The sequence below is a fragment of the Charadrius vociferus genome, unplaced genomic scaffold (assembly GCF_000708025.1).
Source record: "Charadrius vociferus isolate BGI_N301 unplaced genomic scaffold, ASM70802v2 scaffold702, whole genome shotgun sequence".
Lineage (NCBI taxonomy): Eukaryota > Metazoa > Chordata > Aves > Charadriiformes > Charadriidae > Charadrius > Charadrius vociferus.
The window spans coordinates 384,718-410,320 of record NW_009647433.1 but is presented as its reverse complement, the minus strand read 5'-3'; the positions used below and the strand labels follow the sequence as shown (position 1 = coordinate 410,320).

The 25,603-nt window shown below is 39.6% G+C and overlaps 1 protein-coding gene across 1 annotated transcript in view; it reads right to left on the bottom strand.

Annotated features, from left to right (window-relative positions):
- The window catches only part of RANBP3 (RAN binding protein 3), a 44,791-nt gene that overhangs the window by 2,120 nt on the left and 17,068 nt on the right, over positions 1 to 25,603 (bottom strand). The window contains exons 4-15 of the mRNA XM_009880612.1: positions 25,503 to 25,589; positions 22,587 to 22,658; positions 21,338 to 21,403; positions 19,703 to 19,795; positions 18,483 to 18,586; positions 13,681 to 13,800; positions 12,918 to 13,021; positions 10,465 to 10,543; positions 9,013 to 9,115; positions 8,013 to 8,137; positions 2,089 to 2,209; positions 1,290 to 1,432 (exon numbers count right to left, since the gene is read on the bottom strand). Coding sequence (XP_009878914.1) covers positions 1,290 to 1,432; positions 2,089 to 2,209; positions 8,013 to 8,137; positions 9,013 to 9,115; positions 10,465 to 10,543; positions 12,918 to 13,021; positions 13,681 to 13,800; positions 18,483 to 18,586; positions 19,703 to 19,795; positions 21,338 to 21,403; positions 22,587 to 22,658; positions 25,503 to 25,589 — 1,217 coding nt within the window. The remainder of the gene's footprint in view (positions 1 to 1,289; positions 1,433 to 2,088; positions 2,210 to 8,012; positions 8,138 to 9,012; positions 9,116 to 10,464; positions 10,544 to 12,917; positions 13,022 to 13,680; positions 13,801 to 18,482; positions 18,587 to 19,702; positions 19,796 to 21,337; positions 21,404 to 22,586; positions 22,659 to 25,502; positions 25,590 to 25,603) is intronic.

Sequence of the window (25,603 nt, the reverse complement as noted above, 5' to 3'; positions counted from 1 at the left end):
AAAAGTTAACAGCCACTTCATGCTTTCAAAAGAATCAGTTTTTAGGCCTATCGAACTAAGTATTTAATGGATATTATTCGAAGGGAACTCCCTTTAAATACTGTGAAACTCCATCTTCACTATGTCAGTTAAGTCCTCATATTAATACTACTATTGTTATCCTAAGTTAACTGTAAGGTAACGATCCCACTTTTCAGATTCCTTCACAAAAAATTGTTTCCATCCTCCCCATCTGTCAGTTAGATCTGTCAACCCCGTATCAGCAAAATTCTCCCCCAGTGAGCTATAGCGAATAAGTTATACCATACAAGATACTTTTTATCAATACTGAAATCAGTGCTGAATAACCTGATGACAGATTAACTCAACCTTTTCAAATATGGAAAAATACCGAGAAAAAGTTATCCATTAATTTCACTGCTTTTTCTTCATCAATAGATATTCTGTATCATTAAGTTCCACTCTGGGATTCCAGATCCCAGTCCCACAAACCTCATGTCACAGGGGAAGCTGACCATTTATTGCTGTTCTCTTAATTTTTGATCCATATGAACACTTAATTCTTTAGCAACCCCTTGTGTAGAATCAGTGTAAGTCAAAAGAACGTATTCAGACATCTCTAAATCTGTGAGTGCTCTTAGCACATTAGAGAATGACCTTTCTTTCTTGCTGACTGTATCATGATCTCCCAAGTGTTTTAGTAATTCTACTTGGGATTGCTGTTTCCCCATTTAGAAATCACTTTCCCTGTCCTACTACCACTTGGAATACTCTGTATTAGAAGAAAAATCAAACTTAAAAATGTGTTACCCTTAACTACTGACACAATGTCCTTGGCAGATGTTTAGTGTTTCACTTCCAATGAGCGCCTACACACCTACCCACATAGACAATGCCAGCTTTCCTGTGCTACAAGTTCTGGTAGACCTAATTTTGGTTCAAAAATCAATAGAAATCTGTGAAATGCCTATTTCCCTTGATAGCAAAAAATAATTTGCATTAATCTTACACTACAGTTACAGTCTCAGTAGGCGTGGAACACATCCCATGACTCCATGGTCAATGCTTTGGACAATCTGGCATCCTAGGGTCACCTTTTATATGGATGTTCTTCATAACTCGTACAGCTTTGCAGGCAAACAAAATCTGCCAAGCCCCTTGTTTTCAGGGACGGGGTGGTGGTAAGGAGGCAGGGTGCAAAGAAGAATGGGAATGTTACCTCAACTACAATTTAAACAAGCACCGTTTTCAGTAGGAAGGTTAAGATGTAAACAAAAAACAATACTCACAGATATAAGAAAAACTTTAACTCCCTGGTCCTCTGTATCCATGGCGGTGATCCGGATACTCTTCTCACTGGCTTTGTCGATCTGCATCTGAGCCCATAGCTTGGTATTTAAGATTAACCTGAGACTCCCCTGAGTCCTCATCACTAAAGCCAACATACAAGATAGGTTAGGTGGAAAAAGACACAACAGGAAGCTCAAAGCAGCCAAAATGGCTTTTTATTGTGTGAATGTTTAAGTCTCTTTAAAAAGAATATGAAGGGAAAGGCCTTAAAACAGGAATCTTGTCACAACTGCTAATCAGAAGAACATAGGCTATTAAAGATTATCAGTCCCCTCTAAAGATACTCCGTCCAAAGTTTTGTATGTTAATAGATCAAAGTTCAGTGGTTGGATCAGAGCTGATAATCTCAGGCTAATGCACATTCCTGCCAGTCTGGACAACCTTGCACTATTCAAAGAGACTTCCCCCGCCACGAGCACCCCATCCCAAAAAGCAAAGAGCCCAGATCTGAAGAACGTTACCATAAATTTCTACTCAAATATTCTAGTTGCTAAATACAGCTTGCTTTCATGGGGGAAAAAAAGTAAGTGGAACGTTTGCTACAATAGGAGGATATGAAAAGATACTCTCTTTGGAGGAAATGGCTACAAACTGAAGCAAGAAAAAAGGTTCAAAGTGCTTCTAAGTTGCTGTAGCTAAGACATAACCCAAAGTGGATGCTGCTATGTGTCATGGAAGCATCCTGTGAAAACAGTGCTGACTGTCATCCAGTACCTCATTTCCCCTGGTTCCTCTTACCCAGCCGAGACTGTAATGTTCCATCATCTGTTGAGGCCATATCATTGAGTCTCAGAAGTCCTCGACCTCTTTCCACCCAAGACTGAGAGTTTTTATCAAATACAAAGAGCTTGCACTGAATCTGTAACAGAAAATATCTCTATAGCATAGTGGTTGATTGAAGTAATAATGTATTTCAGATTTAGTCACCTACAGTTGGTTAAAAACATTTTCAGATTATGGGAATTTTAAACTGTTTATAGCTGTGGAAACCAAAGTACTTGTCCTCTCCTTTTGCAATAAATTCCTCAAAATATGCTGTCTGGTTTCATAAGGTTTTATTAACAGAAGCTATCTATGCCAAAGAATACCTGTGTTCAAGGTCAAACAACAAGAACAATTTTCAGATAAGGTACAAAATTCCACAGAGGAAACTTATTGTGATAACAGACTTAGTAAAAGTCACCTATAGTCTTAAATCAGTCAATTCTTTTAAAAGTCTTAGGTGCACCATGCATCACTGAAGGCAGTATTTGTTACTGGGCAGACCCAGCACAATGAAAGCAAAGCAAAATTCTTCCTGTATTAAGGCAGAAAGGATGAACAAACACGTTAGCTCATTATCGATTCATAAAGCCTGATCCATTCAAAGCCATGACTAAACAAGAGGTAATTCTCCTGCCTTCCTGGTTCATTAGTTTGCAAAAGTATACCTTTTGTACTCTCTAATGGTAGGGCCATTCCTGTTTCCCATAAAAGCTCCTTTTCTTGCCCTGCCAAATACCTATACTTTCTATCCCCCTCTCTAATCCATCTTCATTGTCACTGCTGAGGTTTCGTACTTCAAATCGTCACCCCTCAAGTTCCCCACGTATGTGCATGCACTAGGTGGAGAATATATTTCCATTTTAGTTTCCTCCATTTCTCTCATTTTCTCCTCCACAGAACACCTAGCTTTAGATAGTTCATTTCTGCAACATTGACATAGTTCTGTCTGTGCAAGTCCTGTTCAGGATTCTAGTGCATTAAATTTCACAGGAAAAAAAGAACAGCAGTTAGGCAAGAGGTCTGTTAAGTTACAACATAATCACGCAAATCAGTCCTCTGTATGCTTAATTAAGCGTACAACTGCTAAAAGTTGTGGTTTTCCTAAGTGAAACATGACTCATCTCTTCAGAGTCTTGCTCAAGTACATGAAGTATTCAGTAGTTTCTGAATCATATAGAAACAGAGAAGTACCAGAACAACTATTTAAAGACCATTCATGTCTGGTAACAAGAAGTCTGAGAAGACCAACATTATAGGTTATTATTTTATAGGAAACCACAAGTGTAATCTGTATGCATTAGTTACTGACATAGTGCATCTGTTTGGTGTCATAATAGACCAGCTTGTCTGCAAGAGCAAAAAGCTATCCTTAAAAAAATAACACAGTTCAGGCACTGAGAAACTTAAAAGATAAGAAAAAACTGTAACTTGAGGATAAAGAGAGGAGGAAAAAAAATCCATATACACCACTTAGCTTTACATGAAAATGCTGCATGTTTTTCTTCAGGACATACTGAAGTTAATAAGAATATTTAAGTTAACGAATAACTTCAATGTTAAATAAATCACAATTAAAACCAAGAGTCTAAGTCATGACCAAATGTCCTTCTAAAACGTCACTAATTCAATTAAGTTCCATAAGACAAACTCCTGAGTACTGTTTTATGGTTTCTGCTACGCAAGAAACCAGATTGCTGACATCACAGTCTGAGTTGTTAAAAAAAATCTTCAGTAGTACAATAATTCAAGAACTTCAAAATATTTAATTCATTTAAATTTTCTTCAAACAATTGTTTTGTAGGACACAGAAGCTTTGATGTGATTGATTCAGGAAAGTATGCTTAAGATTTGTCTGGATGGCCCAAACACTAAAATTTATTCAGAAAGAGGAAATTAAGAAACAACAAAGTAAGGATCTGATAACAAATATCCAAAATTTTCATTTTAACACAAGAAAGTACATTAGAGAAATAGAGGATGGCTGAGTTGTAGGAAATCAGGCGGTGTGCATTCAGTGCACATCCATACGAATCCCCATGAACTCAGAGCTTCTCCGTTTTCTCCGTTTCTTACCTGCAACACATTACTTTCAGCTTCCTCCCCAGTAATCACTTCTACCTTTGCCAACAAACACTTCCTTGCTGTTGCTTTAGTATAGGCTGCTGCAGATTCTGCCAGTGATTCTGAAATATTATTAGCTGAACAACATTTTGAAAGTTTGAGAATTATTAGCATACCATTATGTAAGATTTATAAAGGACTCACACGTATACCAGAATTTTGAGAAATAAAGTACAAAAGACGGACATTAATAGAACATTAGAAACAGAACCGAATTTTAAAGCAGAAGTTTAAGCTTGTCCTTTAAGTCTTATTTTAAAAGCACAAGAGACCGAAGAGGTAAGTTACTGAAAAATTTTGTCCCTGCATACAATATTTCAAAACCTTTGCTAACACATGGACACCTATGGAACTGTAGGCGCTCCAGCAGTACTGATACCAGCTCTGCAGTTGTGCCTACACCTGTAGAGCAGCATTCATTTTCCACTTTTATTTTGACTTGCAAGCAGTTTGCTGGAAAAAACCCATAGCTCCCCCAAATTTCCAGAAAATGTTGCCAATATGAAGACCCACAGAAGTCCAGAATCCAGCAAACAGTTCTTGGTTCAAGCAACACATTCAGTGCACCCACTCAATACAATATACATTTGACTCAGACATTCAGTCACTGGGAGTACAATAGAACTGTTAAAAAACAGTTTGCCACAGTTCTACATTCTGTAGGTTGAAGTACCTGCTCTGTTAAATCCCTCTACTTTCCTTCTGCTGAAGATACACCCAATACCACAGAACGACCGTGAAAAAGACAGTGTTTAATATAAAAGACAAAAGGACAAGAGAATCTGTAGCATCCAGTATGTCACCTCCCACCCCTAGCCTGTATCTTTGGGGACAGGAGACAGTAGAGGCAACATAAAAATGTGATGTTTTTATAAAGTAACAGGATATTGAAAACTGCAATCATGTAAACAAGGATTAACTACCATTCCTAACCGAAATTTTTGTTTTTCACCTTTCTCTGGTGTGGCTTCCTGAGAAGATGATTCAGACCCAGACTCCGTAGCAGCATTCTCCTTATTACTCTCTGTACTACCTTCATTTGATTTCGGTGGACTCTATGGCAAAAAGAAGAGGAGGTAAACAGAAGAGAGAAAGCATATACTAATTTTACAGAAAAAGACTACTGATCAATTACTGCCAGAAGCCCTAGTGTTTATAAACTATACAGCAAAAGAAGAATACCGCAGATGACATGTTTGCACAGTAAAAGCTATCCCACTACCCTGGCCAAGGAACTGAATGGAGTGTGACCTGAGAACCTGTTCAAATTATTTTCCCCTGAATTAAAACCAAATTTCAACACTCATTTTGAAGTTGTGTTCAACAAAGCAAACCAATTTCAGCTACAGCTCAACTCAAGGCATACTTGACTGAACTCCTTGCTCAATGGTTAGTGTCCTGGTTCCGGCAGGGATGGGGTTAATTTCCCCAGGGAGCTGGCAGGGGGCTCATGCCCTGGCTATAAGAGGAGCTAGCGGTGGTGGAGAAGAAAGTAGTCACCACTTGGGGGTGGGCTGCGGCACCAGTCCGGTGGTCCGGTCGGTGTGCTTTGCGGCAGTACTGTAATCGCGTTTTCATCTTCCCTTGTGCTGTTCTGTTGAATTGCGTTATTTTAACCCATGAGTTTTGCACTTGCGTGAGCAACTGCATGGTTCTTTGTTGCTGGCTGAGGCCAAACCAGGGAGACTGTAATGTTCCATCATCTGTTGAGGCCATATCATTGAGTCTCAGAAGTCCTCGACCTCTTTCCACCCAAGACTGAGAGTTTTTATCAAATACAAAGAGCTTGCACTGAATCTGTAACAGAAAATATCTCTATAGCATAGTGGTTGATTGAAGTAATAATGTATTTCAGATTTAGTCACCTACAGTTGGTTAAAAACATTTTCAGATTATGGGAATTTTAAACTGTTTATAGCTGTGGAAACCAAAGTACTTGTCCTCTCCTTTTGCAATAAATTCCTCAAAATATGCTGTCTGGTTTCATAAGGTTTTATTAACAGAAGCTATCTATGCCAAAGAATACCTGTGTTCAAGGTCAAACAACAAGAACAATTTTCAGATAAGGTACAAAATTCCACAGAGGAAACTTATTGTGATAACAGACTTAGTAAAAGTCACCTATAGTCTTAAATCAGTCAATTCTTTTAAAAGTCTTAGGTGCACCATGCATCACTGAAGGCAGTATTTGTTACTGGGCAGACCCAGCACAATGAAAGCAAAGCAAAATTCTTCCTGTATTAAGGCAGAAAGGATGAACAAACACGTTAGCTCATTATCGATTCATAAAGCCTGATCCATTCAAAGCCATGACTAAACAAGAGGTAATTCTCCTGCCTTCCTGGTTCATTAGTTTGCAAAAGTATACCTTTTGTACTCTCTAATGGTAGGGCCATTCCTGTTTCCCATAAAAGCTCCTTTTCTTGCCCTGCCAAATACCTATACTTTCTATCCCCCTCTCTAATCCATCTTCATTGTCACTGCTGAGGTTTCGTACTTCAAATCGTCACCCCTCAAGTTCCCCACGTATGTGCATGCACTAGGTGGAGAATATATTTCCATTTTAGTTTCCTCCATTTCTCTCATTTTCTCCTCCACAGAACACCTAGCTTTAGATAGTTCATTTCTGCAACATTGACATAGTTCTGTCTGTGCAAGTCCTGTTCAGGATTCTAGTGCATTAAATTTCACAGGAAAAAAAGAACAGCAGTTAGGCAAGAGGTCTGTTAAGTTACAACATAATCACGCAAATCAGTCCTCTGTATGCTTAATTAAGCGTACAACTGCTAAAAGTTGTGGTTTTCCTAAGTGAAACATGACTCATCTCTTCAGAGTCTTGCTCAAGTACATGAAGTATTCAGTAGTTTCTGAATCATATAGAAACAGAGAAGTACCAGAACAACTATTTAAAGACCATTCATGTCTGGTAACAAGAAGTCTGAGAAGACCAACATTATAGGTTATTATTTTATAGGAAACCACAAGTGTAATCTGTATGCATTAGTTACTGACATAGTGCATCTGTTTGGTGTCATAATAGACCAGCTTGTCTGCAAGAGCAAAAAGCTATCCTTAAAAAAATAACACAGTTCAGGCACTGAGAAACTTAAAAGATAAGAAAAAACTGTAACTTGAGGATAAAGAGAGGAGGAAAAAAAATCCATATACACCACTTAGCTTTACATGAAAATGCTGCATGTTTTTCTTCAGGACATACTGAAGTTAATAAGAATATTTAAGTTAACGAATAACTTCAATGTTAAATAAATCACAATTAAAACCAAGAGTCTAAGTCATGACCAAATGTCCTTCTAAAACGTCACTAATTCAATTAAGTTCCATAAGACAAACTCCTGAGTACTGTTTTATGGTTTCTGCTACGCAAGAAACCAGATTGCTGACATCACAGTCTGAGTTGTTAAAAAAAATCTTCAGTAGTACAATAATTCAAGAACTTCAAAATATTTAATTCATTTAAATTTTCTTCAAACAATTGTTTTGTAGGACACAGAAGCTTTGATGTGATTGATTCAGGAAAGTATGCTTAAGATTTGTCTGGATGGCCCAAACACTAAAATTTATTCAGAAAGAGGAAATTAAGAAACAACAAAGTAAGGATCTGATAACAAATATCCAAAATTTTCATTTTAACACAAGAAAGTACATTAGAGAAATAGAGGATGGCTGAGTTGTAGGAAATCAGGCGGTGTGCATTCAGTGCACATCCATACGAATCCCCATGAACTCAGAGCTTCTCCGTTTTCTCCGTTTCTTACCTGCAACACATTACTTTCAGCTTCCTCCCCAGTAATCACTTCTACCTTTGCCAACAAACACTTCCTTGCTGTTGCTTTAGTATAGGCTGCTGCAGATTCTGCCAGTGATTCTGAAATATTATTAGCTGAACAACATTTTGAAAGTTTGAGAATTATTAGCATACCATTATGTAAGATTTATAAAGGACTCACACGTATACCAGAATTTTGAGAAATAAAGTACAAAAGACGGACATTAATAGAACATTAGAAACAGAACCGAATTTTAAAGCAGAAGTTTAAGCTTGTCCTTTAAGTCTTATTTTAAAAGCACAAGAGACCGAAGAGGTAAGTTACTGAAAAATTTTGTCCCTGCATACAATATTTCAAAACCTTTGCTAACACATGGACACCTATGGAACTGTAGGCGCTCCAGCAGTACTGATACCAGCTCTGCAGTTGTGCCTACACCTGTAGAGCAGCATTCATTTTCCACTTTTATTTTGACTTGCAAGCAGTTTGCTGGAAAAAACCCATAGCTCCCCCAAATTTCCAGAAAATGTTGCCAATATGAAGACCCACAGAAGTCCAGAATCCAGCAAACAGTTCTTGGTTCAAGCAACACATTCAGTGCACCCACTCAATACAATATACATTTGACTCAGACATTCAGTCACTGGGAGTACAATAGAACTGTTAAAAAACAGTTTGCCACAGTTCTACATTCTGTAGGTTGAAGTACCTGCTCTGTTAAATCCCTCTACTTTCCTTCTGCTGAAGATACACCCAATACCACAGAACGACCGTGAAAAAGACAGTGTTTAATATAAAAGACAAAAGGACAAGAGAATCTGTAGCATCCAGTATGTCACCTCCCACCCCTAGCCTGTATCTTTGGGGACAGGAGACAGTAGAGGCAACATAAAAATGTGATGTTTTTATAAAGTAACAGGATATTGAAAACTGCAATCATGTAAACAAGGATTAACTACCATTCCTAACCGAAATTTTTGTTTTTCACCTTTCTCTGGTGTGGCTTCCTGAGAAGATGATTCAGACCCAGACTCCGTAGCAGCATTCTCCTTATTACTCTCTGTACTACCTTCATTTGATTTCGGTGGACTCTATGGCAAAAAGAAGAGGAGGTAAACAGAAGAGAGAAAGCATATACTAATTTTACAGAAAAAGACTACTGATCAATTACTGCCAGAAGCCCTAGTGTTTATAAACTATACGGCAAAAGAAGAATACCGCAGATGACATGTTTGCACAGTAAAAGCTATCCCACTACCCTGGCCAAGGAACTGAATGGAGTGTGACCTGAGAACCTGTTCAAATTATTTTCCCCTGAATTAAAACCAAATTTCAACACTCATTTTGAAGTTGTGTTCAACAAAGCAAACCAATTTCAGCTACAGCTCAACTCAAGGCATACTTGACTGAACTCCTTGCTCAATGGTTAGTGTCCTGGTTCCGGCAGGGATGGGGTTAATTTCCCCAGGGAGCTGGCAGGGGGCTCATGCCCTGGCTATAAGAGGAGCTAGCGGTGGTGGAGAAGAAAGTAGTCACCACTTGGGGGTGGGCTGCGGCACCAGTCCGGTGGTCCGGTCGGTGTGCTTTGCGGCAGAGGGATGGGGTTAATTTCCCCAGGGAGCTGGCAGGGGGCTCATGCCCTGGCTATAAGAGGAGCTAGCGGTGGTGGAGAAGAAAGTAGTCACCACTTGGGGGTGGGCTGCGGCACCAGTCCGGTGGTCCGGTCGGTGTGCTTTGCGGCAGTACTGTAATCGCGTTTTCATCTTCCCTTGTGCTGTTCTGTTGAATTGCGTTATTTTAACCCATGAGTTTTGCACTTGCGTGAGCAACTGCATGGTTCTTTGTTGCTGGCTGAGGCCAAACCAGGACAGTTAAGACAGGTATGCATGCACAGCATTGAACGTTTCCCCTTTGTACCAGTATAGCAATAAAAACAACAGTAGGAATCGGCAAGGCAGTAGGAGTTATACCTTAGGTTGGTTCACAATAAATTTCCTGAATCACTCCTCAGTACTAAGGCAGCTGCCTTACTGCTGGACTTGAAATCCCATCATTGGGGGAGTCACAGAGCTGAACTGTTCTCAATTTGGAGGCCAGCAAACATAAAACACCCTCAATTACTTATACTGAAGAAGCCATTTAAAGAAGCAAGCTATGCCATAAAGCGTTTGGACTGGAGAACAACATGCACGACAGACGGCACTCAGTCTCCTCACCCTGTACAGCTTGGCAGGGAAATCCTGGAGAGCACCGCTGTTGCAGACACTAGCTCATAACAAAACCCCCACGCTGCACTCAAAATAAGTCACCTACAAGGGAAACCACTGGAAGAAAATTGTGCTCCAGTGACAAGTACAATTATAGGTTCTCAAAATCCCTGAGAGTCCATAACGCACACTACTCACAAAATTAAAACATTTCATACACAGTGGATACTCACTAGGACTCGCTCGCTCATGTTCTGTCCAAAAACAAACTTGTTGCTAGATGCATCTGCACTGTTTGTAGAGTTCTCTACACTGAAAAAAAACCCAGCCCAAAACAGGTTTTATAAGTCAGGAAAATATCTGTTTATCTTGTACTGATAAAATTCCGCAAAAAGTGAGCAATTGTCACTGGCTTTAAAAATTAAGCACTGGTCGACACAGAAACATAAGCAAAAATTAATTCAACTTAGTAACATGAGAGCACATACTGGTTTTACACAATGAAAATTCTCTCAGAATGATGGCAAATTATTTTGTCACTGTAAATATCTTCCCTTTGGATATCTAATTACATATTAAGCAATGCTGAATGTTAAGTGAGGGCTTACTGCTGAATCATACAGCATACTTTTTTTAAAAAAAAAAAACAAACAGTATTCTGCATGCACAAACTTGAACCACTACACATTTTTTAGGTCCATTTTCTCAGAAAGGGAAAGAATTGAAACATAAACACTTGCAATATCACAACTGAAGCAAAGGCAGCAGGGATAAGTAATGCCTTTTTATTAGATTAGCTGCAATACTACAGCTTCCCCAAGAGGTTTCACAATCAAATCTCAGCCCTTGCATATTCCTTGCAGAATTGGCATCCTCCTCCCGTGTGGCATTTTTATTAACAAATTTTAAATCTCATATAAGGGAAGGGCAATAGTTTTACTATTTTACAGACTCAAAAACTTCACAAGTCATTGTTCATCTGCCTCCCCTTCAGGCATGCCTAAGACAGAAGGTGATCACTACATGAATATGCAGAATGCCGACCACCTGGAATCAAGCCTATGCATATTGCACTAAGTTTGGAAAATGGGGGCACATGTGTCACTGCATGATTCAAGTGGAACCAAACAAAGCTTTAAATTGTGCATGTAGAGTTTGCTACTTCTGAATAAGGAAATTTAAAGAACAGAGGAAATCCTCAGTGGAAAAAAGTTTTGCCTACTAAGGGAATTAAATACCACAGATCTGAGCTCCAAATGCCACCTGGGAACTCAATATGATCTCTTGATCTCTGCCACATGACCTACGACATTTACAATTTTGAAAGGACTGGCAGTGTATTACACAAAGGGAAGAATTTTTCTTTTACAAGTTGACTGCCATAATGTCTTGCCATCTCAGCTAAAAAACAGAGCCAACTCCACTTAAGAGATGCGTTGTTTTTTTTTTTAAAGGCAAACCCAAAATTAGGTTTCTGGCAATTAACCTACCATGAATAAATCCTCACAAAGCAAAGACTCAATCAAAATACGTCAGTAGATGTCATACAAGTTGGAAGATATAAACAAATATTTGAAACAGTATTTGAAGCCCACATATTAGAAGCTATTGTTTGCCAAATCTGATTAAAAAAATGTGACAGTGTCTCTGGAACAGCATTGACCTGGCATCCGCACAGTCACTCCATGACTTTCTCTACCTCTCCCAGCACATCATCTGAAAAGTCCCATGTCAAAAGGGATTAAGACTGCAAGACTGCCTAGTGCCTACCTCGTGGTGAACAACAGGGTCTTAAAAATGCAGAATATAAGGACAAGACAAGCACACATTGGTGCTTTTCCTACAGTTATATCATGGCCTCAAACAATCTGCAGTTCAGGTTCTTCCAGGAGCAGAGATACCACTCTACTCAGCTGCTCTCAGAGGGATTTTCCCCCCATGCTTTTCCAGTTATTACCTGAATTCACAGTTCTGTGTAGTAAGAAATTCTATTCTGTTTTCTACTCGTTCTGTAACACTACTTGATTTTTTGACCACTTCTGAGCTAACACTTTCAGAGCCGTATCGACATCTTAGCCTTAAGTGAAGGCTGTCAGTTCAGAGTTCATCATATATAGAATTAGCACAGTTTTCTGTGCTGCCTCACTTTACATATACCCACATCGTTTCTTCTGATGCTATTGTCTAATCAGAAATTCTCTCAAAGATCTCCCACAGTAGGTTCCTGCTTATTTATACAAGCCCTCTATATTGCTCTGAAAAGCATATTACCATGAATAAAGAACTTTTTTTTTTAAACTATTCTTCCCTTTACCTGTATCATAGATGAAACATTTTGAACCCTATAAATACAGCCCAGATCTCTACAGGATTCTACTGGTAGCTCCGATTTATTCCATCACTGTTTCTTTCTAATCATTCATAAGAAGACTTCTCTCATCTTATGCTTGTTAGTTTTCTGAAGAGGCTTTCGTGAGGACCTAGTCAAGTAAATGTTGTCAAATGCATCTCCCTTAACCAGATGATTGAGGATTCCCCCAGATATTAAGTTTGCCACCTCGTTCTACAGAAGCCTCGGTTCCCACTCACCCAGTGTAAGCCCTGCATCCAATAAAGAGCAGAATCAAAAAAAAATTCTGAACACAGAATAAGGAAAACTGTCCTATAGATTTCCCTGTAGTCTCACCTGGAACTGATGTACTGTAGAAAATAATTTGTTGCAGAAGGTACGTCTGATGTAGGAAGGCCAGCATTCTGCACATCAGCAGTTTCATCGCTTTCATCTCCTAGCTATAAAAAGAACAAGTATACATTCACATTTTTAACTACTCACCACAAAATTGCCAGCTCATTTTTTTCCAAAACAGAGATCCACCCACAAACACTTTCTACAATAAAACAATATAAGCCTACATCCCAGTATTACACTTTCTTTTGTTATGCTAGGAAACCTGTGCAAACCTGTCCTCAACAGGAGGTACTAACAATCCAACTCAATTACTTCATGCACAGGTTTGAACCCAGGTTGCCCTATTTTCTTTTGCTCACCTTTTTTGTGAGTCTTAGTTGCATGGGAGCATCTTAGTAACACATTTCAACTTAATTTGGACCCAAAAGGTAAGAGAAAACTTTACATTGCACTGAGCTTTAGATGTTACCTATGATTGCAGTAGATGTGTTTATTTTTGAAAAAGCTTCTTATGCTACTAAACAGTATTAATTGATTTTTTTAAATGCCTGGAAGACCAGTTTTACTAAACAGCCAACTGAATTGTTCAGAGCTTCTAGTTTTGCATGTATACATGGAGGTTTTAACCCTGTTAGATAGTGGCTTCAAAGTACTTCATAAACAGTGTGTAATGCTCATACCAACAAATGATCTGTTCCACTGTTTCTTATCCTCACTTAAATACATCAACTTTTAGTCGCAATAACAAACATGCTTTTACCTTAACTCTATCTCTTAAGTTTTGCCCAAATACAAATGCTTGCTGTGCATTTAGTTCTGCCTTCTCACAGCTGTCCTCATCTGAAGTATTGTTGGACTCTTTTTTCTGACATTCTCCTGCCTAAAGAAAAGAAATTGAAAAATTTAGCTGAGGTAATTGAGTTTCTTTAAAAAAAAAACATGTTACAACATGGTGATTCATACAAGTCATTTACAACGACAAGCCAGTAACATCTACAGAGGTACAAGGGAAATTTTGCATTTTAAAAAAAAATCCTCTGTTGTTGTTTAGAGCATCTTTCTTAATGAATCACAAAACAGTTACAGTTCAAGGGGGTCTCTTAACAATCATTTGGTCCAAACTGTGCTTCAAAGCAGCATCAACTTCAAAATTATGCTAGGCTACCTGAGACTGCAAACAAGTGAAGTCTCCAAAAATCCAAGGATGGCACTTTTACAGTTTGGTAGCTTGGTTCAATGTTCGACTGCACTAAGTATGACAGTTCTGTCCTTATACCCAACCAGAATCCCCCTTCCCCACACCTGCAGCCTCTCATTTGTTTGGTAGGCAATTCCAAGTCTCATTCTATGTTGCTGCAGCACACCACTAGAGAGTTGAGGAGAAAAATTTAATTCCCTCTGCGCTAGGTCAAGCGGAACATACTCAGCTTTTTCACTCTCTCATCAGACATCATGTGCTCCAGCCACTAGCCACCTCAGTGGTTTGTAAGTGTCTTTCGTGTACTGGCAAGCCCCAAACTATGCCAAACTATACACAATACTCCTGATGCCACCCAGCAGTGGCAAGTAAAGGGGAACAATCACTTTTCTGAACCTGCAGTCTTAGTAAAGCAGCCCAGGATGTTGTCTTCATCAATAAAAAGATGCACTGCTCAATCGTGTTCAACTTGTTCATCATTGTTGCACAGGACCTCCAGGTTTCTGAACCTTCTGTTCTGCTAACGACCTTCTATTCTGAACCTCTGCAGCCTGCTTTCCATTAGCAGCTCTGTAAACTCTCACTGCAGCTGCCATGGCAGTGCTTTCCACAGCACCTGTGGCAATACTTTTCCCTATTATTTTCATATTATAGTTCTCATCCCGTTATACTCAGGACCTTGCTCCTGCAAAACCTTATGGTGGTGCTGGGAAGCAACAGCATGGGAATCACCCGCTCCCTCTTCTCTCCCAACTTCTTACCCTGTAGCTTTTGATTTCCATTAGAAGACCCAACAACATGCACAAACCCTAACAACTGATCAGCACACAGCAGCTGCCCATCATGACAGCATGCCCCAATCAGCATTAAGAGCATTGTAAGCAGGAAAAAAACCCCAAACACTAGTAGGAAGTTTGAGCATATCCTGATGAAAACTATACAGTTACTATAGGAAGAGTATTATGAGATACCACCTGCTCCACTGGAGAGACACTGACTCCCTCAATTTTTTGATCCTTCATCACTAGGTTCCCTTCAGCATTTGGCAGCAGGCCTACGTTTTCCTTCACCATCCCTTTGCTGCTAATGCACCAGTAGAAGCCCTTCTTGCAGCCCTTCCATCCCCAGTCATTTCCAACTCCAGCTAACCTTTGGCTTTCCCAGTTCTCTCCCCACACATCCTGGCAATCCTTTTGCATACCTCTTGGGTACCTTGACTTCTTTCCCAACTTATATATGCTCCCTTTCTGGATTTAAGGAGCTCCTAGTTCATCCACGCTGGCCTCCTGCCACACTTGCACATTTCCTGCATATTGGGACAAACCACCATTCCCTGAGGTGGTTGTCCATAAAGGTAACAAGCTCTCCTGAGCCCTTCTATCCTTCAGGATCCTACCAACAAGCTTGATGAACAAGGGGAAGTCTGCTCACCTGAAATTTGGGTATTTACTCTGCTACTTATCCTCCCCACTTCCCTCAGGATCTCAAACTCCACCCCATAGCTGCTGCAATCACAACTACTCTCAGCCTCTCATATCTCAATATATCTCTCCATAAGCTTACCACTTATCACTTGATCCATGATCCCAGTGAGCTTACTGAACTGCCACTGCACATAGATCGACAATTCCTCTTGTTAGTTTCTCATGCAGGGTGTTGTTGCCTACAGGTGCTCAGGATGGGCTGCCAGCCATGGCACTTTCTGTACATATTGTGCTGGGGAAAGGCGGCAGTGGGAAAACAACACTGGATTGGGTCCAAAGTAGTTTTGCAAATCCCATTTTACATTTAAGGGATGTAACCTTTGCATAACCTAGCTGTACTATCTGCCTTCAGATTTTAATTCTGGCATTTCAAAGACATCCTTTTTCTGCTGGTAGTCAAGAGATGAGTAGTCCTCCACCACTGAATGGTGCAGACAGGGTAAAGGAGCATTCTCTTGAACAAAAGGAAAAATCATTAGCCTAGGATCTCCTTAACAGCTCTTCCTCCTTCTGGACAAGGATCACTACCTCCCTGCTGCCAAAAGGGCCAAGGGCTCATGGTAGGCTTGAACTGCTGCCTGTCAAGCTTCCCTGTACATCTGACGATGTGCAGCCACCAGACTCTCCCACCAGCCAAGGGAGGTTGAATAGAAGGCTGTAGCTTGTACCCATCTAAGGACTATGTGGCTTAGGGCTCCTCCACGGGGTTTTTCAAGACACAGAGACAAGGCCTAGCCTAAATAGGTACAGGCTGCCACAGAGATGCTCAGAGTAGGACAACAACCAGATGGAGAACATTCCCACTGTGCTACCTGGTATAAGCACAAGACAAAGACCTCAAAGAAAAATCTTTTCTGCCAGTAAAATAAGACCACAACTTACATGCGCTCTAACAAGGGCACACCAGGCTCATATGTAACTGCAAAGTACCACATACTTGCCCTCAACAAGGAAGGTTGCTCTCTGTGGTACACCGAATCTATGCCACAGATCCACACATACAATTACTAATACGAAACTTAATTCCAGAAGTAACCATTCACTCTTAACAAGCAATCTAATATTCTGCAGAGACGCTCCAGCGTTTAACACAACTACTCTATGAACTCCAATTACTTATAGCTGTGCTAGAAAGCTTCAGGCAGATGGTCCATTCTGACCACAAATGCCAAGACAATGAAGGATATCCCACCACACTCCTTGGTAAAATTGCAAATGTTCAGTTACGAAGCTTTATACCATTTAATAATTAGCTTTCAGCGATCCTTAACATCTAGATTTAAGAGCTTTCTCCTACCAGAAAACTTCTTCCCAGGTCGGTATTTCTGGACTTTGATTAAAAAAAGTCAAGAGGACTTTTGAATGTTAAAAACGTATAGAGGGTCTCCCTAAAGATATACACAAAGGTAACAAGCACGTCCCACGAGACTTCACACTCATCCATGCAATGAATTTACTTATTGTTACTTAATTATGGCAATAGCCTTTCACTAAACCTTAAAAAGCCATTTACACTTGAAGCCTTTCTACTTAGATATTCAGACTTCAAAAATAACTAAGACTTGAATGTCAAGTAAACTGTTGCATACTTTTGCATTGTTAATAATACTGCTTCTGTGCTCAACGTGGCATCAAAAAGCAACCTACTGTCTAACAAAGCTACCAAAAAAAACCCCAAACCTAAAACACCACCCAAAACCCACGGACTCTCAAAATCCCCCATCCTCCTCTACGTGCTCTCAGTCAACGTATCTTAAGATGCCAACGGTTAGCTCAATACCTGCAAGGAAAGAAAGAACTGGACGTGCTTTGAACAGAACAGGGAAGGAACCATTTCATTACTTTCCTTTCAAGATACCAAATAAACAACTTTTGATGCACTTAGATGCCTTTTCCTCCAGCTGAAGCTTTTCAGCCTCTCATTACCTGCATTATCCCTCCACCAGTTCCTGTAGGGAATTTATTTGCTGCCTCTGGGTTTTTAACCACTATCAGCTCCTGTCTCTAAGGAGAGACACACTCTTTATGTGTTACTCATTTGTTTCTGTATGCTTTCCACCCTCACATTTCCCAACACCATTCCACATTCAATTGTTAGAAATCAAGACAGCACCAGTAAAGCCATCATGCAAGGGCAGGGGATCACTTTTTGCTAGGCAGTCTGAGAAGGAAGACTGAACATGTGCAACGTAAACTGCTCAGTTTGCAGGGCTCAAAACCAAAGCCTTTTCAAATGTAGGAATTCAGTAAATGCTTCTTAGTCTCTGGCCTGACAGGAGCACCAGACAGATCTGGTGACAGCCACTGGAGGAGGAGACAGCTTTTCCCCACCCCTCTCATAAAAGACAATTCCCTACTCTCCTGACCCACTCCCTGCACACAGAGTAAGAGATGAACCTGCAGGAAGGAAGATGTATTTCTTCATGCAATCTGATCAGATGAAAAAGCAGTATTCTATCAGTCCACTAAGACACCCAAATTACAGGAATCCAATGTCTGTGGTAGGAATGCCATCACTCATTTTTACAGCAAAACTAGAAATAAAGCTAGAGGGACTAAAAGGAACCAATGACAGTAGAAGCAGAATTGAGCAAATTTTTTATATTTTGTAAGGGAAAATAGGTATGAAAAACCATCCTAAACTGTGGGTTCAGTAAATCTTTATTACAGTTCTCAAGTTAGTAAAGACAAATACAGCATACTATTAGGATAGTGTAAAATATACTACCACACGTAAAGTGTACTACCATAGTATGGATAGAAAAGGGGGCCGTCACTGATGAAACTGCACTCACATTACTAAACAAGTAGACTGTTCAGGGAATATTTTTTTTTAAAGTCTGTCACCTGGAGTGTCCTTCCAGTCCTTCTCCAACTCACCTTGTCTTCAGAGTCAGAACTTTTCAGCGTTGCATTACTTAGTGATTCTGATGCAGCTGCAGAATCTGGCGGGATATTTACACCATTCGTGCCACTGCTGAGAACTGCAATAAGGAATGAGAAAATGACGTAAGTTCTCTAGATATTTAAATTGTCCTAAAAGCAACAAGTTTTCTATACCAAACTGCATACTGTTTTCTTGTTTAAGTCCATGAAACAATGCAGTGTAAACTACAGAGTTCCCATAGTATTTTGCAAGAGACATGAGGACCATGATTCGGCAATTCTTAGCAGAATCAAAACTCCAAACACAGAAAACCAAGTCAGCAAAAAGTCACTTGATCTATACAAATGCAGTAGGGGCTTCAACACATACAACTTCAAGCAACCACGCTGCTCCAATCTAATCTGTTCACAGCCAGCAGGGCTCCTCTTTGGACTGATCTACCTTCTTACGTACTGAACTCCCACTGAAAACGTGTGCCCCAATATTAAGTCCTCTGTAGAGTCCAATCTGTGCCAACAGGCATGCCAAGAAACCCAGCTAGAAACATTTGGTTCTGTGCCAGAATCAGCATTAACTGAAGTTACTTCTGTTTCAGTTCAACTGAAATTCAACAAGTCACAAAAAGCAGGGGGCTGGGGAAACATAGGAGTTTAGGAGACAGGGACACCTTGAACATTTTTTTTTGTTTTAACTTCAAGCTTTCAATCACGCCTACCTCTATGAGCTATATCAAATTCTATTACACTACAATAAGCATAATATACATGACCAAACTAAGAATTAAAAGCATATCTCGAAGTCCCAACTTCAAAACGGTTCCAAGCCAAGAGGCACCTTCTAGTGATTTAGGCATTTTACAGCACTGTGCAGCTAGCTGAAGTCTACCACCACTGTTCAACTGATCAGCAGTAGCTTATTACACCATGGTCAATGCTGCCACCCTTAAAAGTCTTTTTATTCCAAAACCCAAGCATGGACTACACCAAAGTCAGAGGCCCAGCAGTGTCAGACAGTCCTATACACAAACTGAAGGTTCGACTGTGTTACACTTTATGTAACACAGACATACTTAACATTTAAGATGTTTCTTTTCTGAAAGGAGAAACCTAGCAAAACAAAGGCAGATGCTGATTAAAAACAAACTGCTACACTAAACAGATTTTGTATTTTTGTTCTCCCCCTGCAGTACTCTAGAAAGCAAAGCATTACTTACCCATCTGCGAGAACGCTTTTGGCTGTGGTGCCTGTAATACTGCTGGACGTAGCACGCTTCGCTGCTGTTCCTTCGGTTTCTGGCTAGGGAGACCTGCAAGTAAAAAGCTTTTTCAAGAGCTATAAAGCTTTAAAGTTGAAAAATTCAACTTCATCTAATCTTCTCTGTAACCACTTCCAACAGAAGATACAACGGAAAACCAGACATTTAAAAAGCTTCCACCCCCTTCTTTCCCATTCAGCCTCAAAATAGAATTAGTCCCAAATAGAGAAGACAACTTCCTAGCCTTAAAGGACACCTTAAAATATATCCCCTACCTTATCCAGGAAGCATAGGAGGAGAATTTGTGTCAGAAATAAAAGTCAAAATGTAAGAGAAATTAACAGTACACAAGCAATCATATCTATTCACTGACATATTATTCAACTACAAATTCCAAGTCACCTTTTCTCCTTCCAAGGAAGTAATTTCCAGACACCGGTAAATGATATTTTTTTTCCATTCTTCATGCAATCAAATGTATTGGTAATGTAGTAATCTTACATGTTGTTTCATTTAACGACCTTCTGGCTTTGTGAATTAACCTAGCCTCAGGTTTGCTATATTAAATACACGGCACTACAGCTCTTTAATTATGCTCTGATTCAAAAAGCCAACTGACCTTAAACAACCTAACAAAAAAACCCCAACATCTTAACATCAACTCTAGAAGGTTACGGCAATCCCAGAACACTCGGTTTTCTTCACTGAACAAAGAGATGAACCCTTGATCCAACAAAATGCTGCAACAGAAGTTACTCTGAGGAACTCAGCTGAATATTCTGCAAGTACTTCCATTTCAGGGGACCCGTATTCAAGTAACATGACAACATCCAAAATATAACAACTATCCTAAGTTCAAATGTTCATATGTCAGCTCAAAAAAGCATGTTCTTTTTTTAAATTTACTGCTCTTCCTCCAAAGGAAATAAACACGTTCCATATATATATATATATAACAAATATTAACTGCCATTACCAAAATTTTTTTTTGTTTTTTTTTTCTCCCTCTAACTGCTAAGGACCGGTAAGATTAACATCTTTCCTATACTGTTAGGTCTACATCACCAAACAGGAAACTCAGTAAGAGCCAAAGCATGCAGCCAACCTGTCCAGAAGACCAGGTAGGATCAAGGACCCAACATCCATGCTACCATCAAAAGCCAGGGAGAGGAGGAAGTGGGTAGTGAACACCATTTCAGCCTTTGCTCCAGCCTGTCCCAGACCCAGCCCCCATTAGTGGCTGGAACTCGTCCAGCACACTGCTGGAGCACCCCTTTTGTTCCAATTTGCTACCGAAGGAATTGAGCTCATGGAGCTCAGGACTACTCCCAGAATTGAATCAAAGCATGCTAAGCAGACACAGCTGGGAGATACATTTCAGAAATGCAAGACTGATCCAAGCCAAAATTTGGGTGTCTGTACACATTACACAGTGGATATAGGCATAAGCATTCCAGAGAACACAAGATATTTTTTTTGCATAAACACAGGTATTGCCACCTTCCAGTTATAACAGCAGTTTAAGGAGGCTCCTAAATAAATAAAATACTTGAACTGGTTTCTTTGTACTGCTGCAGAAAACATTGAACTCACCAGCACTAGGTGCCTGACCATGGATAAGTATCGGTGGCTTCAGCCGGAATCCACTGCTCTTTTCCTCTGGAAGCAAAATACAAAATTACAAAGACATAGCTGTAACATACTGCATACATTCGGTCAGTCACAAAATTCCTCATGTTTTCTCCACTGGAACAACCCACAAGTTTTATAAATAACCAAAGTCATAAGGAGATTTCCAAAGAACAACTTCACTTCTTCCAAAAGAAGTCTGAATTTCCAATGATCATCACACGAGATATACATCACAAAGACAGACACGCAAGTCCTTGCAAGAAAAAAAATAAAAAAAAATTTTCAGAAGAAACACAAAGCAGACCATTTTCACAGAACAAATTGAGTTCCTTCTGTGAAGGACATAATAGAGGTACTTAATAGAGTTTTTAAGTGAGAATCAAACTAAAGACAGGACAATCTGACAAGTATGACTAAACACGACAGCTGCTAACAAGCACCCAACTGCCAATTATCATAAATTAAATTAAACTTCATTGCTTAATACTAGTTTCTTGTAATTCCATTAGCTTTTACCTTATGCTTTTATAGTGTGAAGGTAAAAAATTCCTTTGGTTGTGCTCACTACAGTTAATACTTTTAGATAAAATACCAAAATCTCAAAAAAAAATAATATTCATAAATCCACAGCTATTACAAAATGAGTTCCTTATAACTCACAAGTTATAATTATAAAATGTTTCCTTTTAGGGGCATAATGGCTGTGCTCAGAATAAGACAACTCAGCACCTTACCATCTTACTGTATTTCATGATTCTCATGCCATTTAGGCATAAGATAACGATGTGCTACACAGTGACACCAACATAGCCAAACTACAAAACAATGGTGATTAACAAAATAAGCGGTACTAGGTTCACAGGTTGATCATCATCATGACCACAGGTTATGGTTGATTTGATTTTTAATATCAAAAAAACCCACAGTATCCAAAGTAGATAAATGAAAATTTCCCTTAAGTTTCACCTTGAGATTAACCGGTGGTCATAGAGTCACATTGCAGTTCTCCACCACCTCTCCCAAAGCATTTAAGAATTTTGATATTTCTTATTTTAATTACCTCCAGCAAGCATGAAATCAAGCAATGGAGCAAGAGAACAGCTATAAAATCAGAACCATCACCACTTCCATCCTCCCAGATAGGGTTTTGCCTCTGAAGTATCAGTAGTTTGGACCTGACAGCCGTCTGCTGAAAAATGAGGAAGCTCACCTGGTTCCGAGTCAGAATTGCCTGTAGAAGGTTCACAGAAGCTTGACGGCATAAAGACGTTGTTCTTTGTTACTGCAGTTAAGAAAAAAGAAAAATAAAGAGACATTGTGTAAGATGTTGTTAATGACAAACTCCGTTCTCAGGCATATCAAGGCTGCAAAATGAAAATTATTTTTCTAGTAATTTGTTTTGTTTATTTTAGGTTTCTCTTTCTTCTAAACTAAAAGAGTATTACAGCCATAGAAGTAAACAGGTTGCTGTCCATAAAAATCCCCTTAGTTTCTCCTGGAACAGAGAGCAAGCAAATTTATTTCGATCTGGACGGAAGATAAACACAGGATTCACAATCTGAATTGTATCTGAGCTAGGAATTAAAAGTCATGTTAGAATGTATAGTATCATTATCAAATACATAGAACATTTCAAAAGGCCTGTGCAGAGAAGGCAGAAAGGAGTATAATGCCTCCTAAATAGTGGAAGCTACCACCCGGGCTCCTCAAAAGGTTTAGGGGTGAGAGCGTAGTTTGCACTAAGAGCTGGGCAACTGAGGTTTGAACTACCCTGCAAGGAGAAAAATTGTACAGAAACAGAAGAGAGCACAGCAGAATATTTGCAGATGTCACACTTAAGAAGAGTAACAGTCAGCAAAAGAGCAGAAAATGTTCAAAAGGAGCACGTAAAGGACTGTTTCTTTTCCACCTTTTGTTGGGACCTAGAGAAGCGAGTAACAAGGAGTTTGGTCGAGGACTCTATTCATCAGTAAGTACTTTAGTGTTGTACAAAGAAGCACAGACAATGTAGTTTATGAAATAAACCGATCAGAGCAGGAGGTAGATGCACCAAGAGTCACAAGGCAACAATAGTAGGTTGGGGATTTTTGTCTCCAACAGATCATCTTGCATGAGGTAAAGTATGACAATATCTATCCGCTCTTTTAGCTTTTATGAGGCTGTGGAAGAAGATTAAGTATATTGAAAAGAGAAGGGAAACTCATCTCTGAACACCGTTACACTAAAAGATACAGCACTTTCCTTTTGTATTTGTTTTAGATTTTTTTTTTTCATATTTGCATCTTTCCTTAATTCATGTTCTCTCTTTTTATTATGGTCTGCCTTAAGCTTAAACATGATGCACATAAGCAAAATTAACCCTTGAGAGAAACATAACTCCACAAAAAATTTAAGATGTTTGGAAAGTGAGAGATTTTCTGTAAACTAAGGCCACCGAATACTGTCAGCAACATTCAAAGAAGCCTTTATGGAATTTGCAATTCCAATCAAAGTTGTCACTGCTCGACAACACGACACATCAGAAGAGAACAAGGGAGTCAAACAGGGAATAAACGACCATATCCAGTCAAAGTGTACAGCAGATGCTGAGAAAGTATACCAGACTCCTGAAACATCCAGTACTTAACCATAAAATAGCCAAATAAATTGTTTTCCTCCACTTCTTAACGAACAGTAGCATTAACCAAAATCTGAGATTTTAGCGATTCTAATCTCAAAAGACAAAGGCATTACAGACTAGAAGAGTCAGTGATTATAGGGAACCTAGGAAAATAAGGTCCAATAAATAAAGACAGTAACAGGTTATACACATTCTGTTATCCTAACAAAATCTACAGCCAAAAAAATCTCTTATTCATTATTTTTGTGCAGACAGTGTTCTTTTACTAAGAGTGATCGGCAAGCAGACAGCAGCAACACTGATCCCCCAGACTGGACTCAATTAACAGGACTGTACCTTGGAACCCACTAAGCTGCGTGCCAGATCCAAAGGAGATGGGATTCCTCCCCTGACTAGCACTGGCGCTATCAGGGTGGTGAGCCCCTGGGGCAGGTTGCCCTGAGAAGCTGTGGCTGCCCCATCCCTGGAGGTGTTCAAGGCCAGGTTGGACGGGGCTTGGAGAAAGCCGGGCTGGGGGGAGGTGTACCTGCCCAGGGATTATCTTTAAGGTTCCTTCCAATCTAAACCATTCTACGATTCTATGAAATGAGAATACTGTGCGAATAAAATATCAGCAACTGCATTTTAAATTCCACAATCACTTATTTCTTTAAAATTTAAAGCAAAATAACTAGGTTGCCATCTTTTAATCACACTTTCCAAACATGCTGTATGTTAGAGGAATATTTTTCAACGTTCTCTCCTACTGTTTTTCTCATCTCCTTTATTTCAACTAAGATGATGGAAACAAAGTACTGCAGTCTCCAAATCTGCCCCAAGCACTAACATATCTTAACTAAAATAATTCTTGACCAAAGCTAAATCTTCTTATTGTTTGTAAAGACCGAAGGCTTAGAGACTGATCCCGTGGGTACACACAAATATCACACAGGACCATTCCCGACTATGTGAATTACAAGAATTTACCCCTGGCCTTCCCAGCGATTTTGCTGACTTGACTGTATAACCAAACAGGCAGTGGTCATTCTCTCTTGCCTTTCCCAGGTGAGAGCATTGCTGAAATGCACTGAATCCTCTCCACTTTAAAGGAATGGGAGAAAAGGAAGGGATCAAAACTTAAGCATGACTTGAGACTTGCAAGATTTGCCTGGCAGCAGAGTAACTAAGAAAAAAAATAGCATTTATATAAATTTGTTGAGAAGCAAACTGATCACAACAAATCAAAAAGATTTCTGGTAAATCCTTCAATTTAACAGTGTAAGATTAAAAGCTGAAACTACAAACGTATATAAACTTATCGATAGAAAATATTCAAAACACTTATCTATCAACTCCTTTGGGCTTCATTGAATTTGCTAACACAGATCACAGAAAAAGTCCGGGTACATGGCTGCTGTGGTCTTAAACCAAAGCACAGCAGACAGTAATAAGACTGATGACATGGCTGGGGAAAAAAATGGGTAAGAAGGAAACCCGCCGCTCATATAATATTGTAACAAAACTTACCTGACTGAGAAGGAGGGAACTGAGTTAAGGATGAAGTTCTCTCACGCTTTACAGGTGGACAGTAGCTCCCATCCTCTCGATCAGATTCTGTAGGGACAGGC